General features: G+C 35.9%; 1 protein-coding gene across 2 annotated transcripts in view; it reads right to left on the reverse strand.

The window, feature by feature from the left end:
• The window catches only part of COL25A1 (collagen type XXV alpha 1 chain), a 506,241-nt gene that overhangs the window by 77,183 nt on the left and 410,375 nt on the right, over positions 1-18,683 (reverse strand). For both annotated transcript variants that reach the window (XM_065545315.2, XM_045392741.3), the window contains exons 13-17: positions 12,433-12,486; positions 10,462-10,488; positions 7,988-8,032; positions 1,301-1,333; positions 819-854 (exon numbers count right to left, since the gene is read on the reverse strand). In XM_065545315.2, the coding sequence (XP_065401387.1) occupies positions 819-854; positions 1,301-1,333; positions 7,988-8,032; positions 10,462-10,488; positions 12,433-12,486 (195 nt within the window). The remainder of the gene's footprint in view (positions 1-818; positions 855-1,300; positions 1,334-7,987; positions 8,033-10,461; positions 10,489-12,432; positions 12,487-18,683) is intronic.

Below are 18,683 nucleotides of genomic sequence, written 5' to 3' on the forward strand. Positions count from 1 at the left end.
TGATCTTTAAGATTTACCCTAATATAGAATCCACATTTACTTGCTAGCTACATCTGTGGTCTAAAATCTGACTGTATAGGCATCGATATCCAAATGCTCAGATAATAAACTGCTAGCATGTGTTTCCTGTTTCAGACTCAAATGAAAGTATGAATCTAAACAGATTCACTGCATGTCCTCTAATTTATTGCTAAAATGACGTACAAATGCAAAAACCAAAAACTAATGTATCTATAAAATGGTATGGCTAGTGCCTCTAATTAAAATTTAGTTCATTAACAAATTTAGTGTGTTTAACAACACTCATGGCACAAGTAGATATAAGTCACATAAAAAATTATCAGTATGGAAGCGTTTGCAATGATAGGAAAAGGAATATAATTCATAAAGAATTGTTCATCACTATTGAGACAGTTTAATGATAGTTAGATAGAAACATCAAAGCAACACAGCCAGTTATAGACTTTTTTCCATTAAAAAGTTATTTTAAAAAATATAGAAACATGCAGATTACCATTAGACATGCAAGATAAATTGTTGGCATTCCAACCCACCTGATCTTTGTTAGTTTCAAACAGCTAAGTATATGTAGACTTTATTTCATAAAGCATCCTTTTACATGTATAAAGTTTGTTTGCACATTGTGCTATGGTCATCATCAATAACTTTTAAAATGCAAAATAACCAATAACACTCTGTAATGCAAAACATGAAAACCACATCATTTTGTAATAATTGTTTTCATATTACACAGTGGATGGTGGATATAAAATGGTGAATATGAGACAGTAAGAACACACTAGAGATAGAGATATTACCTTTTGCCCTGGACGACCAGATTCTCCAGGTTCTCCCTGGCCAAAGAAAACCGAAGATGAAAAAGATGGTCTTACAAGAATTTTCTAAAACCTTTAGGCCTCTAGGCACCGTCACAGGGATGGCCTAGTCCCCTTCTGCAACCACATGTCTTTTATTTCCTTTATCCTGCGACTCTACATCTCATTAGACATACTGATTTAATTTTTTTTTTTTTTGCTGTAAATATACCTATAGATCACATATAAATCACATTTCCATAAAAACCAATCAGAAAGGGAAGAGAATGCAAGACTTCTTATTTAAACCTCCATCAAATTTCCCACAGATATTCCCTATTGCTTTTGGAAGTCCAATTATTGCAGGAGAATAGGAACAGAGAGATAACCACCTAAGTTGCTAAAAAGGGAGAGAAAGTAGAGGCCTATAAAAATCAGAACTGTAAATCCTGGAGTACAACAAACACTTGCAAGGTTATAGTTACCTTAATTCCTGCAGCAGATGATCCAGGGTCACCCTAAAATGAAACCCAGGAGAGATTATGCCACAAGTTATGGGAATAGGAAACATCACAAGCACCCAGAGAGCCATTACCAACACAGGTACTTAAAGGGTACCTCATGACTAATGGGCCTAACTATGCTCCATAAGACTTTGTACCAATATCTCAGCTGTTAAGATGTCAACATTTCCAAGATAAACAATGCACTTCCTAAAAACATGAGTTTACTTCGCATGCAGATACATAAGGATTACATTCTGTGAAATAAACATAAATATGAATTTCTTCCCTGGATACAGTGCTAAAAATACATTGTGAAGCAATAAATTACAATTTAGGGATATGGAACTTTTGGCTTTCTCTATTCCTGGAATTTATTAATGCCATCAGCTATCATTTACTGGGAGTTCCCTGACCCTTTTGCTCTTCAGCAAGTCAAGGTTCAACAGATGAAGTCAGAGGTTAATGATGTCGAGTTAGAAAAAGCCACGCAGCAGATCAGTTTGTTTTCCTCATGAAGCACTGTCACAGTTACAACAGGCATGTTTTTTCCAGCTTTAAACTTATTTCATTGTAACTTAGGCACCAGGAAGTTACAGGATGATGGATGACTTGTGGGTGAGGGGGACACATGTGAGCTCTGAGAGAAAGTCTTGAGACAGAATCTGTTTTTTAAAAGGCACTGTATTCCAGCCAGATTTCGTGGAGTGTGAATGCTTCTCTAAAGCAAACGTGTTATAAATAAGCAGATAGGAACTAATGGGGAAAATGATATGGAGGGTAGCTGCGAATGTTGCTTATTTCTGAAATGAGGTCAGCAAAGGGCCTAGAATTTCAAGTTCCTTCTAGCCCTCTCTGTCTCATGAATACGCTAGAAGAAAAAGAAAAGGTCATTTGAGACTGTCAAGAAAATAGAAACAGCCACAGGAGGGAGGCACATATTGGGATTTCCTCAGCTGTCTCATCTGTACAAATGCTCAAGGAGCTCCGGGGGCCCATTTCCTTGTTCTAGATTCCAGAAGCTCCTCATCAATCTCTTTTAGAGACAGACATAAGGCCTCAGGCCTCTGTACACGAGCCACTTGCCCAGCTCCCTCAATTTCTCTCCCCTCTGTCCATGGCTGGCACTTTCTCTCTTCAATTCTTGGCCTAAGTGGCTTTGTCTCAAAGACCCCTTCACCAACCAGCCTAGACACATCAGACGCATGCCCCTCATGCACACATCTTACTCCGTAGCATCGTGGTCTGTTCATGTCCACTGCAGCTTACTTTCTAATTGACTATTCATGTTTCCTGCCTATTCATTGTCTATCTCTCTGTTAGACAGTTAGTTGAATGTGAGCAGATTTTGGATCTATTTTTATTCAGTGCCCTGGCCCATAGGATATGCTCAATACATATATGGTGAATGAATGAACAAATCTCAAAAAGAATTTTTAAACAGGTTAGTTGTCAGGGATCAAAAAGTAAAATTCTTTAGGAAGGGAAAAAAAAGCTTAGGAAAGAGAAGGAAATAGCAAATTAGCATGTTAAGTAAACCGATAGTTATGTGAGTTTCTTTGACATCTATAATTGCTATCCCTCCTGTTGAAAATTAAAATGTAACTAAACATAAAGAAGAGGACCCTAATACCGTCTTACTGTAGAATGAGACTAATTTCTCTTGCCAATCATTAATATCCAATTGAGTTCCAAATGGGAAGCAACATAAATATGTCCAATAAAAAGAATATTTATTTCTACTAAATTAAATCTGAAAGCCATCAGTATCAGTGAAAGCCATCAAGGAATCAGGTTTGTAATATTTTATACAATAGTATCTTTGAATTCACAAAAGCAATTTTGACTCTACAAAGTTCCTACTTTGTCTCATTTAAACCTCACAAAACTCTCATGAAATAAAGGGGGCAGATATTATTATTTCCATTTAATAAACAAGGATATCAAAGCAGCTAGCTGAATGAATTTGGGGCTTCCTAAATTCTACTGCCATGTTTTTTATTTTTTTGGAATAGAAAAGAATTGTTGGCTTATTTCATCTTGACAACAGGACAGTAAACTTGTAAATACAAGGAAGCTGCTTGTATTAATTGTAGTTTAATTCAATATCTTAATGAAAAGCATCCAGATAATCCCTAATGTGAGTAAAGACTAGATTTAGTTCTCATAAAAAGTGGATGGAAGGAAAAAGACAGTTTCTTGAAAGGGCAATATATTTGTGGAAATCTGAGCAGTTCCGTTTGATGGACAACTAAGAGTGATTTTTTTTTTCTTTTTTAAAGACTTAGAACTGTGAAATCTCAAGGAATTTTTACAACTTTTAAGTGGTAACATGACTGCTGGAAGACAGTCATAAGTTAAGCATTTTAAAGGATAATGCTGCAAGTAGTGGAAATAAAATAGTGTGTGTTTATAATCCTCCTTCCCCACAAAGTGAAAATGAATACTGGATTAAAGTAGGGGGAAAAACCCCAACTATGTCTTAAGTACACTCTTAGCTTCGTAAGTCAGTTGGCTTAGAAATAAACATTTCTACAGGGTAAGTTATAGATGAGGAAATACTATAAGAAGATATTTTAGATAAATGAATTTGACTTTACTATGTTTCATTCAAGCATAGTTTCCATTTTTGTTTGTGATTATTTTCAAAACAACACTCAGTAGATAATTATATGTGTGTGTTAATAAGGCACATGTGGATATATGAAGTGAATGTAGTGACTTATTTTTATCATTCGTTAATTCATTCAACAAATACTTATCAAGCACTAATTGTGTGCCAGACATGTCTATTAATAGATGCTGAGAGCTGGGAGATAACAGTAAGCAATGCAGTTACAATCCCTGTCCTTGTCCTGCATTACAATGATCATTTTCTAATATATGTAGTGCAAAAATATTGTTGATGGAAAGTATGAATGATAATTTATTTTTTTTCTTTCTTTCCTTTTTTTTTTTTTTTTGAAATCTGGTGTAGGAAGAGACTGTCATGTTTGGAAAATTCTGTGTCACTATGCATGCACAGAAGACGCGATACGCAAATGCATGGCTATCAAAGGAATTATAAGGAGTGCTGTGGAGCATATAGCAGGTGACCTACCTAGTCCAGAGGAGACTGAAGGCTGCTCCAGGGAAATGACTTATAAATTAAGTTTATAGTGCACTGAAGAATAAGTAAGATTAGAAAGTAGAGAAGTGATGATGAGGAGTCGGGGGAGGAGGACAGACAGCAACAGTATTCTAAATTATGGAAATGATGTGTGCTAATTAGGGAAGGCCCGGCACTGATTGGTGCAGGAGTGCCCACTGGGATAGGCCTTTTATGAAAAGAAGACAGTTTGGTTGGCTCTAAAGACGATGTGGCTTCTGAAAAGGCTCAGAGGATGCAAGTCAAAGATGCATTTTCATACTTCATACTTCATACATGCATCTTTGCTATGTAGATATGAAGTATGAAGATGAAGACAAGTGTAAATACACATAGACATGGAAATGGGGGAGAGGGGAGCAAAGAAAAAAAAACAGGCAATGCTAAGAAAGCGAAGGCAGAGCTTTTGAATCAACAGACAGAATTGTGAAGAGTAGAGTGATGTGGCCAAACCATTTAGTGTGCAGCACAAACACCCCATTTCGCACAGGGGAAAATAGATAAGAAATCAATTTCTACATTTGTTGGTGGGGTTAACACTCCAAAGAGTGGGACATAATCCTTCGACGGTAACTCTACACATGGCTGAACTCCGTCTTTGGCAGGTTTATGCTCTTAAACCTAGGGTGTACCATGATTGTTGGCCAGAGTGTGCTGAAGTTGCTGGCCACAAAGAAAACCCAGTCTAGTGGTTTTTATAGTTCCACAGTATTTCCAGATGACCAGTCTGGAAAGGTTTAGATTACTTTACCATCCAAAGGCGCTGAGCTGAATCAAAAGGAAAAAAAAAAATCCTATTAAAGTCAATCAATGACGTAATTTACTACATCAATGGCAGAAAAGAAGGATTTTTAAAAATTTTTACATCTCAAACTTGGTAAACGATGAATGAGTTTCACATACTGTACACAAAGGCCATGAGAAGAGTGTTTCCAACATGCTGGAAACAAATTATGTGACAGAAGGAGGAAATGTTTAAAAAACACATCAAAAATTTTATTGCAATTACAGCATTCTTGGGATAAATGCTACAGGTCGGATTACATATTATACACATTACAGATTCCTATTTACAATCCCCTGTTTAGACCCATTGAAGGTTTATAGAAATGATTTCCATTTTAACTGAAGCATTTCTTATACTTAATTTCAGCTGACTAATAAAACTTTTTGATAAAAAAAGAAAAACAATCTAGTTGATTTCAATTTCCATGTGGGAAGAAAAGCTAATATTTATTGAGAGTTTATTATGTGTGAGTCAGTATGGGAAATGATTTGCATTAATATATAAAATAAGAACGGTATTCCTTTGAGATGACCTTGGTCTTTTCAAAGAAAAAAGCTGTTTTACCATTGTAAAATTAAATTGCAAAAAATTTAATTTTACAATATGATTAAAGAAACAATTTTTGTCCTACATTCCAAAAATGAAACTTTAAAAAGACATCTTTTAAGCATAAAATTCTCTACATAAATCCACATAGGCATAGTTCAGATGTAGTATAAATTTTTTTCACTTGAAAAAATTTTTTTCACTTGCCCTCTGTGTAGAATATTTCCTTTCTTTTAAGTGGAGGTTGGTAACTATGGCCAAATTCAGTTGGCCACCTGCAAGACCCAGGAGCTAAAAGTGGTTTTTAAGAATCAAAATAACAATAATATTTCATGACACATGAAAATTACATGAAATTAAAATTTCAGTGTCCAGAAATAAAGTTTTATTGGAACACAGCCTACTCACTTGTTTATGTGTTGTCTATGGTTGCTTTCATGCCATAACAACAGAGTTGAGTAGCTGTGACAGAGACCACATGGCCCACAAAATCTAAAATATTTATGGTCTGGCACTTTACTGACTTCTGCTTTTAAGCAAAAACAAGCAAGTTAGATGTAACACCAGGTTTATATATTTAGGGTTTCAAATTTTGACTTTGAGAGTAATCAGGGTATATCATTGGTCTCATTTGTATTAAACAGATTCATGCCATATTTGATTGCAGCACGATACTTAAAGTTGGCAGATAAATAAAATGGGCCTATAGCAGTGATACTCAACTGTGGGTGGGTGGCTTTGTCCCCCAGGTAACATTTGACAATGCCTGGAGACATGTTTGATTGTCACAACTCAGAGGTGCTATAGGATCTTGTGGGTAGAGGCCAAAAATGATGCTAAACATCTGAGGGCCCCATAGCAGAGAATTATCTGGCCCTAAATGTCAATAGTGCTGAGGCTGAGAAACACAGATCTATAAGAAACTGAGAGCCCACTCTAATTTCTAGACTCTTTGAATATAAATACAATTGCTACTTGGTGACATTAATTCATTCCTACCACACATGTCATATTTATATTAATATTTATGAGAAGGAAAAAGATAAATTTCTTTTTATTTTGTGGCTATGTTTTTATGACTAACCATTATCCATCTGTACTGTAATAATTTTCAAAGTGGAATAATTTCCAAAGTCTCAGCTGTAAGGTTAAATAAATACATCTTCATCACTCAATTACTTAGCCTGATTTAAATTAAAACCCATCTGACTTTAATCGATTTTCAATTTCTTAAAAGATCTTCTTAATCCTGAAAACATAGCACAAGTGAAGTATAACAACCTTCCTATGTCAGAGTATCTATAAAGTATGAATCCAAGCAAAAGCTGTAATGATAGACTGAGGAAAAATAAGAAGAGAGGAGGTAGGAGACAAGCCCCAAAGCTACTGCAGTATAAATGCTAGTAAAGCTTTAAAAGACCCTTTGCCCAGGACAGAATACGAAGCCTGACAAAATATCCAGATTTAGTGGAATTTGAATTGAGGTAAATTTTCAAGACTGCATTAGAGGGTCTAATCAAGTGACATTAACTTATAATCAAACTTTTCTTTTCCTATTCTTTTTAAAATTATTATTTCAATGGGTTTTGGGGGGAACAGGGGGTGTCTGGTTACATGGATAAGTTCTTCAGTGGCGAGTTCCGAGATTTTGGTGCACCCATCACCCAAGCAGTGTACACAACACCCAATGTGTAGTCTTTTATTCTCAGCCCCCTCCCACACTTTCCCCAAGGCCCCAAAATCCATTATATCATTCTTATGCCTTACAATCAAACTTTTACATCTCATTCCAATCCTCTGACATGTTCTCTCCTGAAACTGGTACAAACTGCATCACTTTAGGTCTCTATTTTCATATCCCTGAGTATAAGGGAGCATCCCATTTACACATGAATAAGTGTTTTAATTCCTTGAAAGCCATATTGCTGAAAACTTAGCTACACATTTTCTATAATTTTTGATATATCATTTTACTTTGAAAATGTTTTAATTTGTGGATAGGAGCTTGTGGAGTAATCACCTTTTATAAATCAAATACTTAAATGTTTTCTAATCTTGGAGAACGATCTCTGACCTTTTCATATTTAGCAACTCTCACTCATCTCTCTAAAAATCTCCCATCTTCGTATAACTTGAAATAAAATTTCTTGCTGATATATGTACCCTTTCATATCTTACAAAACTGTACCTTTTCGCCTGTGTCACCTTTGGGGCCGTTCTCTCCAGCGTCTCCCTGAGGAGGGGAAACAAGTGACACATGTAAAATACATTGGTGACATTAAGCAAAGAGTATTTTTCATTATTTTAAGCTTTCTTTCATGAACACTAGATATTAAAATCTGTTGCAAATGCTCTATAGAGCTAACGTATTTATACTTGACCAGTTGTCTGATATCAATAAAAGAAATTTTACTACAACTAACATGGCTGAACAGTTTTAAACTATTCCACAGTATTAACAGAAGACACTTGCTTATCTATCTTCCAATGCCTTATTTGGGCACCTAAAGCCTCCTTAATTCTGTCTCTCCTCAAAGCTCCACTCAAACAAAGGTTTTCTTCTGACAGTTCCCTGAATATGCCATGGGCCTTACCACCTCTGAGTCCTTCTTCATACTATTTCTGTCACCTGGATCCCTCGCCTCTCTTTCCCTTTCCATCTGTATAAATCCTGCCCTGTCTTCAAGCATATCTCAAATCTCCAGGGCCTCAAAGTACATGACAGGGCCCTCAAAATCTGTGGACTGAATATTTATTTATCTGGGCCTACATGGTTTGCATTTGTGAAATGAATGTTTTATGCTTTACTAGAAAAATTTTAAAAATCATAGTTTATGCTTTTTTGTTGTTATTTTTGAGACTTCCCATGCCTGTTCCTTCACTGACATCTCTTTTTTGCCTACAGAGCAATGCATTAGGGAAATAAAGCATTCGTTTATTATCCATGCTTTCTTCCTTCAATTCTGAATTCTTCAATATAAGTCTTACAATATGTTATGTGGAAATGTTATGGACTTTGGAGCCAGGGAGACAGCCCAGTTCCAGCACCTACGGGGCAAATGAGATTCTCTTTGCATCAGGTTTCTCCTGTGCAATGTAAGGGAAAGGATAATTTACACAGTTATAAGAAATAAGTGCTACACTGTGTTGAAAGCAACTAGGACAGTATCTGGCACATCATAAGCTATTAATGATACCAATGCATTACTATTCACATATTCCACAGCTGGAATGCAGTCACTTTTCTATTACTTAAAAAGTTTCTCAAAATAGGACAGAAACTATTGATCATAACTTTCTTGGGAGAGGGGAGAAAGGAAGTTGGGAAGGGAGACTTTCACTTTTTCTCTGTATTTTGCTTTATTCTTTCAAATAAGCATGAAGTCAGTCTGCTTGGGCATTTGTTTATGGTGATGAATACACTGCGGCAGGCCACGAGAGCCTGGGACACTTTCTCTAATGAATGCCTGGTACGGTGCTGATACTGCTCTTTTTCCCTCCTAAATTCTATACAAAAGAGTCACCCAGTGACTAATTAATTTCAAATTAATTACCATGAACTGATTGGATGCTAAATAAATGCCCTAGTAATGTGTTATGAGGGACCTTTGATAGGCAGTTGATTTGCATGCTTTTTATAAAATTGCACAAAAATCCCTCTATTAAAAAACAAAACAAACAAACAAACCTTCTTAGTAGGGAAACTGGCTCAGAGTAATTGCAAAGCGAAGGGTTTAACTGAACTGCCCCCTCAGGAAACTGCCCTTTCCACCCACATATTTTGCTACCCCTCCACTAATGTTTTTGTTTTCTTTACAATGTTGAAAAATACAGTTGTAATCAAGAATTTTTCTTGATCTTTAGATAAACTTCTTTTGAGATTAGAGGTTATAAAACTCATTTGTCAGAAAGACCATATCACTTACGAAGAGCATGATGCAGTAACTTGGTAGTTTCCTACTCAGCATATTTTTCAAACACTATTAAAATAAGTAGCATGAGAACCAGGAAAATAAGTATCATAACATGCAATCAGAGCCTAAAAATAATCAGGACAGGCCCAAGTAAGGAAAAGAGTCTAGGATAATTTAACACTCTGCTTTTCCTATTTCTCTTTTTGGTTTTTATGGGAATTCTTTGTGGGCAACCTTCAGATAATTGCTGCAGGTAAACATCTGTATCCCTTTAACCTAGTGACATCAGAAGCAGTAGAGAGAGATGCGGGTGCTTGGAAAAGTATTAGAACGGCATTAGCAAGTAGCATAGTAGGCAGACCAGATTTCGCAGGCCTAAGGATTTTTGAAACCCATCTAAAAGCCTGATACAGAATGCTTAAATTTGCTCCCTTTCTCTTCATTTTAAAATATTTGTTCTGAAGGTACATCGGCACCTTTCTCTTTATTTTTTAAAAGTTTTTTTAAACCCAAATTTTTGTCTATACATAAGAATCACACTATTTCCTCCTTCCACTAATTAACAGTTTGAAAAAACACAGGGGTCATTGTATCTATATCTATATATCTATATCTATCTACCTACCTACCTACCTATTAATCTACCCACCCATCCATCCATTCACGCATACAGTTTAGTTTGGGTACTTCTTTGGTATGCTGCTGGTGGGGAGTAGGGAGAGAGGAATACAGGCAGAATCATTCTTACCTTTTCACCTTGTTCTCCAGGTTCTCCCTGAGCAAAAGGACAGAGATTGGGTGACATCACATCATAAAACATCTAATTTTATGATCCTTATTAAACAAAAAAGATATTGAACTTACTAGGTAAGTTATGCATGACACTTTCTATTTTGGCTACATGTAGTTGCTATATGAAAACAAATGATAAAATGAGTTTCCTGGAGAATGTGAGCATGAATATCAATTATCAAATGTAATCTTAATTTTTTGCTTTTATAGCACTAAGAAATGTATTTGAAGATTATCATCCAGAAACTGGCTTTTGGAGCACTAAGGAGAATGATGGTGTGGCAATTCAGTATCTTGAGAGGCTTCTTAGCGTACAATTTTCATTCTGCTAAAACTCAGAGTTAGTAAGGTGGACTAGCATGTTTTTCTGAAAATCCTTTTATTCAAAGCATTTCCTGGTTTGTAGATCATTTCAAGGTTCTAGGTTGCCAGGGTAGTTACCCAATCTGTCTTGCCCTAACATGATCATAAACAGTCCTAATATTGAACCCCTTACAATATCATAAACTCTCTTTAGCTTCTGGTAACCAGCATGTTCCAGATCAGGTATATTTTAGGAGGCACCTTCAGGAAAGACACTAGAATGGGGCAGAATTGAAGTGAGTTTAGGAATGATGTCCTTACTCAAAATGATGACCTGGATGGCATGAGGACTAAAATGCAAAATGGTGCCCTGAAGAGAATCTCATTTTCACTTTACCCAGCAAAGAACAGAGGTTGGAGCAGCAGAGTAGGAGTCCTAAAGTAAATCATATACATTATGATGTAGTTTCCTATGAAAAGCCTGAGTGAATGTTGCCATAAGATCAGACTGCTTTGGAAAAAAGATGAAATAAAGCAATTATCTTTTTTTTTTTTTTTTTTTAATTTATAACCCACTGCAGAAGTCAGTTTGGAAGCAAGACTCTTTTCTCTGGAACTCAATCTGACCCTTTGGCTTTCTGCATTTCTGGTCACCTTCACTGCTCAACACCCATCCTGACGGTCGCTAGGCAACACCAGAATAGCACTGTGAACATACATTAAGCATTAACTCCTATTGTCTGACGTTTTAGCATGGAGAAAGAGAGAGAAGAAGACAGGAAAACAGCTAGAGTCCCAAAAGGAATATTTTCTTTCCTCTCCTGCAGGACAAAGGACAGGTCTATAAATTTAAGGTCTGTCCTAGGCGCCTGTCAATAGCAAATGATCTGTAAAATCAGCTGACAGGCATCTGTGGGTAGGAATACATACCAGCACAGCTGATGGGATTAGACATTAGTTTTGTACTTCAAGGGATGTTCGCTCATCAAAGGATTTGGGATTTGGCTGCCTGCTTGATTTAAACTAAATTGTCACCAATCTTTTTATATTTAACTGATTCAATTTTTTTTAAGAAACAAAGAAAACTTGGAATAAAAAATCTTCATTACATTTTTCCCCTATTTAGTAATTCAGACTACATCCATTTTTAAATTTTAAACATCTTTAATCTGCCTTCATCTGATTAACTGGTTATGTTGTGTAAGAGTTGGAGGTGGCCAAATCTTGGGGAAAAGCCATAGTGAATGTCATCTTTAGTAAAGCATATGTAAATATCAAAATTTTAGGCAATATGGACATGACCTATGTTTTTATGTACCCATTAAGTGGTAAAATGACAACAGTCAGATTGAAACATAGGCCTACTCATGTTATTTAAGTATCTCAGAATAAAGATGTTAGACAATCACATCCCATTTATTTTTCTGCATTTAATACTAATGAGAATCACAAATGTAATTAATTCATTACTAACAAAGTTCTATACTGTAGCATACTATACTATTCACAAAATACTCATTTAAGTACAACCGGTGAGATTGTTAAAAATTGTATTAAATAATAGCTTACAATTTCCTGACAATTCATGTGTCAAATGATTCTGCTTGACTTTATTTGTACTAACCTTTGGTCCTGGTATTCCATTCTGTCCTACTGCTCCAGGCAACCCGGGCTCACCCTCAAAATAGAAAAATAGATACTACTAAGTAAAATAGACAAAATCAATACATTACATGGATCATTAGAGGAGACAGCCATCTAATAATTCTCTAGAAACAGATAAAGAATAAGTGACTATTAGTTTAAATTCAAGTTAGCTTCCATGGTCCAAAATGCTGCACGTAATGGAGCAAGGATATAACGGGATTAATTTCCTTTGTTCAGTCTTATCATCATTAAGAAAACTGAGGCAACTTACCAGTGGAAATTAATATCTAGCATGTTGCTGGGTACATTGTGAACATCAAATAAATATTTTCTGAATGAGTAAAAGACATCTGAAAATACAAGACTCTCTTGGCAAAAAACTTTTAAGTGATTCATCAGCTCAGAAAAAGAAAGAATAAATCATTCTGTTTTCACATTAGACTTAAATGAACATTTACAAACCTAAATCTTGAAGAACATACACATCTTTGAACACCTACTTAATTCATTTAGACACATTGACACGAAAGTAAACACTAAAAATAGCTTTGGTTTTTCTTTCCAATTTTATTATAAAAAGAAGAAGAATAAAACATTCAGACTTATGGATCTCATTGTCATATCAAGCGATACGCTTTTGGACAAAAGATGATGGCTATTAGGCTAGAAAAAATTTCCTATTTCAGAAAGATGATGATGTTTACCAGTCTTTCAAGACTCTGAACCAGCAATTGTTTTCCAAAGAGGCAAAGCTCCCTGAAGTGCCCAGAAACAAGGAAAAGATACTTTGGCCCTTTATGCTTCCATGTGGCTCAAACTTACAGCAATTAGAACTCTGTTCTCATTTTAAAACATTCTGAAAGCCCTTCACTGTGTGCCCCAATTACTGGACAACCTTCTTCTTTCCATTAAGGCCAGTAAAGTTGCTCCTTAGTTGATTTTTTAAAAATAGACTTTATTGTTAGAGCAGTTTTAGGTTCACTGCAAACTTAATTGATTTTTGAGAATGTTTTCTAAGTCACCTGGAGGGCAGGAATTCTGTCACTTTTACATTTGTGTTCTCAGCTTCAAATACATGTATGTTAATAATAATAGTAACATTTCTTAAGTGCCAGGATCTTTATAGTCATTGACTCAATTCTCACAAATTTCCATGAGGTAGGTACTATTTTTATCTCTATTTTACAGGCAAAGAAACTAAGGCACAGAAAAGTTAAGTAATTTGTCCAGATTTACATAACTATAGTCAGGACTTGAACTTTCATGGCTTAAGAAGTTATGCTCTGGTTTAAGAAGTTATGCTCTTAACACCATGTTACACTGATAAGTGAATGAATATATCTAGGAATTGGGAGAGAGTAGATGATGAGTATTTCTATCTTAATTATTATTTGGTTTATAGTCCCACTTATAAATGACTGTCAGAATATATAGAAACCTGAATTAAATATAACCTACATAGAGATGATTTTTTAATATCTACCAGATAAACTAAGCAATGTGAAGCTTGTGGTGTCTTTCCAGAATAGCGAAAAGTATTTTACTATTATAGTGGATTATTAAAATTGCTAAAGTCTTAACCTCCTGGAAAAAAATTCTGCTTCCTATATAAAGTCACACTGTAATTGTAACTCTTGCACTTTCCTTGGTAAAATGGGAAAAAATGTTGACTTAGAATAATGATGGTCATTACGGGGAAATTTTGATATGCCATTTGTACATAACAAAGGATAAGAACTTGGAAACAGAATACATCCTGAAAAAGGAGTATCATTTACTGTGCAACCAGAAAAAGACCTATGGAGTCTGCTTGCTTCAAAGAATCCAGAACAGGAAGCACTAATATCATAACTCATGGTTTAATGCAAATAAGAGATGCCGCCAGGAAACAAGGCAAACTTTGTTTAGACTTTCAAAGAATAACCATTGTAGCAGAGTTATTTTTTAAAAAACTGGTTAAGCCTCTGGAACAGGACAAAAATTCATGCTGAGATTTTGAAGCAAGGAAGAGAAATGTTGCTGAGGTATCTGCATAACATTGTCCTTAATATATGAACATTGAGGGACTAAAGCTTGATCTCCTTTTTTTCTTTGATTTTTTATGTTGTTAATCTTTAACATAAAAGGCAGCAAAAAATGGTACCTGTAATCCCCATCGGTCTGTAATAATTGTTTTCATTTTGTCCCGTCTCCTTCTGGTCTTTGTTATTTACGGTTACATATTTTCAAGCAATTGTAAACATATTGCATAGCTTGATGTTCTGATTTTTTAAACCTTTATACGCACATTTGTTTTCACACAGTATTTGTGAACACTGTCTTGTGAATAGTTTAATCATCTATCAAAGTCAGGTGTGATCATTTGTTTAATCAGTCCCACATTGTTGAATACTCGTGTTCTTCCAATTTTTACTATTAAATATAAACTAAAATAAACACCTTTGTAAATATACTCATATTTTTCTGTCAAATAATTTAATTATGATAAATTATCTAAATTTGTTTTATTAGTCAATGGAAACATTTTATGGCACTAACTGCATATTTCTAAATTGCTTTCTAAAAGAGTTCTGAGTTTTATTTGCTTTTATAGGCACTTTAAAAAGTTTTTCATAGGCATTGCTTTTATAGGCATCCACTCTGTATTACTTTTTCAAAACGTTTTACAACAATGGTTTTTCACAACAGCATTGAATATCACAATTTTAATTATTTTTGTGGCCATTTTAATATGCACAAATGAGAGCTTACTGTTTTTCAGTTTTAAATTTTTTACTTGTAAGCTTAAATATTTTCTGATGGGTTCATAATTTAAGTAGGTATTCACAAAATGTTACAGCTGAAAAGTGAATAAAGCTAGAGGAAAAAATGACTGATAGCATTTTACCTTTATAATAGTTATATCAAGCAACACATAATCCAAGTTAGATTAAAGGACTACAGAGCATTCTGTTATTGTCCACACTTAGTTTCCCAGGTTCTGTGCAAAGAATATAAAAGATAAACCACTGTACAAGTATGAGTTTCATAGCCAAGCTACAGGAGTCTGTAGGTGCTGATTATTCAACTAACAGTGAAAATTTACTATATGTTCTACTCTGGACTGAGTGTTTCCTGAGACATAAAGATGAAATAGACATGACAAGTGCCTGTGCCCAAAGAGCTTATTTTTGAGTGGGGGAAATATATACATATATGTATACATATACACATATACATATACACATTAGGGGGCATCTAATTGAGTTCATGAAACATTTTTGGGGGAAAGTTTTCTTGCACTTCATGAAGTAAGAAACATAATAAATAGAAATCAATGAGAAGTCTTACTGAGGGATAAAGCATACATCTTGTATTAATATCTTTCAATATATCAGGACAAAAATGATTATCATGAATCCTCTAAATAAAGTTATCATGATGTTACACTATTACATAATAGTGAACATGTACATATACAGAAAAATATATCAGAAAGGTACAAACAAAAAAAATGGGAACCAGGTTGTGTGTGTGTGTATGTGGGTGGGGGGAGCTGGTCTCATGTTTGTTGCACAATCTATCCATCTATTTCTGAACACATTTCATACTTAAAACAGAGGGTATTCCATAGATGGTAATAAAGAAAAACGGCAGCTAACATCTTAACCACAGGTAGATTAATGGAGTTTTGTCTACTATACTTTAAATTTAAAGGCTATTCCCAGTATGACCATTCCCAAACGGCCATTTCCATTTTAGGCTGAAAACAAGTTGGACTGACTTTTAAGAAGGATGGCTTGCTGCTTTCATTTTTCAAAAAAAAAAAAAAAAAAAATCCAACTCTTTTGGAACTCTAATGTAAAACATTACTCACGGCCATTACAATTATTTCAGGAACTGTCATTCAAGGGCTACTTGAATGAATAGTTAAGGATAAAAAGAAATGCGGTTTTCTTACAAATACTGAGTGCTCAAAGGAAGTGTGTCATCTAGCAGTAATATTGCTCATCATCACTTGAATCACGATAGATTTCCTTTCTGGAAATTGGAATGAGAATGGAATGGACCTATACGTTATACCTGGAAAATGAGCAGAGTTTAAACCTGTGTTGTCCAATTGGTACCACTAACCACAGGCAGCTATGGAGCAGTGGAAATGTGGCTAGTCCTAATGGAAATGGATATAAGTGCAGAATACAATTTTAAAGATTTAGTAGGGCAAAAAGTGTAAAATATCTCACTAAAAATGTGAATATTATTATTCTTGAAATATTAATTCATATCATGTTAAAATGATAATTTTGAATAGACACTGAGTTTAAAAACTATATTATTAAAATTAATACTACTTCTTTTTACCTTTTTCCAATGTGATCAACTTAAAAATTGCATATGCAGTTTGTATTTGAGGCTTGCATTATATTTCTGCTTCTCTCAAGCATTGGTTTAAACTATAAAAGTATTTAATTATTAGAAGACATCATGAACCAAAAGCCTTTAAAAGCAAGGAAGGAGTACTATCAGTATTAAAGCAAGTCAACATACAGCAAGACTTCAAAATGGAGACTCCACTCCATTGCATATGCAGTTAAAATGCACCAGAGAACTCTGCCAAGCTGGAGCAGTATGTGGCGGGTGGAGAGACTAGAAGCAAGCTCTAGCTCAGGCCAGAGTGGCTTTTGGAGGGTCCAGGAGATCAAGTTCTTGTGTGTAACATGGCACAGCCAGTCTCTGTACTGTCTGTATGGTAAGCTAGTGGTTAGAGGCTGACTCTAGGGACCAACTAAAGGAGTTCTTTCCCACCCACCAGCTTCCAACATTCTCTTAAAAGCAAGTCAGGCATAGAGCTCCTTCACTCAGTTCTCTGCAAGCCTGTCCCATCTCATTCAAAATAAGAGCCGACATCCTTATAATGGCCCTAGCCCCACATGATCTGACTCCTACTGCTCCTCTGACCTCCCTTCTGCTGCCCCCTCACATACTCCAGCCACACTGAACCCCATCCCCACCTTGCTCCAGTGTGGAAAGTAGCCGCCTGCCCAGGGCCTTTGCACCTGGGCGTTCTCTAATGGACCTCCTATGTTTTTTCCTCAGATAGCCATAGGATTGCTCTCTCACCTCCTTTGGCTTTGAATCAAGCATCCCCTTACTACAGGGGTTACCCCTGAGTTTCCCCCACTCCCCTAACCACATCACCACTCCCTGTAAAGGTATATGCCTGTGCCTTTCTCTATTATACCAACTGCGACCTAAGATACAACTTTGTGTTTCTTTTTGGTCTCCCGCCATTAGGACTTTAAGGTTTGGCAAACAAAAATATAGGAGACGGAGTTAAATTTAAATTTCAGATAAATAATGAATCATATTTTAGCTAAATATATTCCAAATATTAAATGGGACATAGTCATATTAGAAATTCTCAGTTGTTATGTGAAATTCAAATTTAATAGGGCATCTTATATTTTATCTGACAACTCTATTTTCCACTCCCATACCCCCATCACCACTAGACTATGAGCTCCTTGAGCAGAGGACTTGGTCTATTTAGCTCATTACTCTTTCACAGCACCTATTAAAACCACTCACACATAATAGCTGTTCGGTACATCAGTGTTAGAGGAATGAATGAATACAGGAGAACCAAATGCATTAAGCCTACATGAAGATGTGAAGCACTGAATAGGCCAGGTAGGAAACGAGACAGCAAGGCTGCCCAACTGGGAGTTTGGAAAATAGTATAACTGTCACGGCAAGAGATGGCTCTGTCTCAGGCACCTGCAAGGCAGCCGCCATGGGAAAAGAGAAGGGAGCAAGGAAAAGATGGGAGAAATGTTAACTCTGCAGTGGCGCACCTCCAAGTTGTGCCCAGGTCAGTCTGAATCGCTAGGATTGAAGGACACAGGCCCAGCATGGGGTAGAGTGAAGTGAGGTGAGTGTGAGTTAGAAGAGGAGTCTGTGAAGGGCAGGGTGACAGCAATGAGAACGTCAATGTCTTCCAAGAAAATCCCTCCAGGACTCTGTTGGGGGAAGAGTGTTTACCTAGAGGACTAAAGGCTCCAGCAATTCAGCCTGTGGGTCCAGAGCCTGGGGCATTGTCGACATTTCCATGTACTGCTCATCTCTTCCGTCTGCTTCTTCCTTCACCCCCAGTGCCTCAGGTGAGGGGCGAGAAGTAGCTGGGACGATGCTGGTTCTATAAATTTTCATGTCATCTAAAGTTCCCCAAAGACCCTCTCAGAATTTACG

The sequence above is a fragment of the Macaca fascicularis genome, chromosome 5 (genome assembly GCF_037993035.2).
Source record: "Macaca fascicularis isolate 582-1 chromosome 5, T2T-MFA8v1.1".
Taxonomy (NCBI): domain Eukaryota; kingdom Metazoa; phylum Chordata; class Mammalia; order Primates; family Cercopithecidae; genus Macaca; species Macaca fascicularis.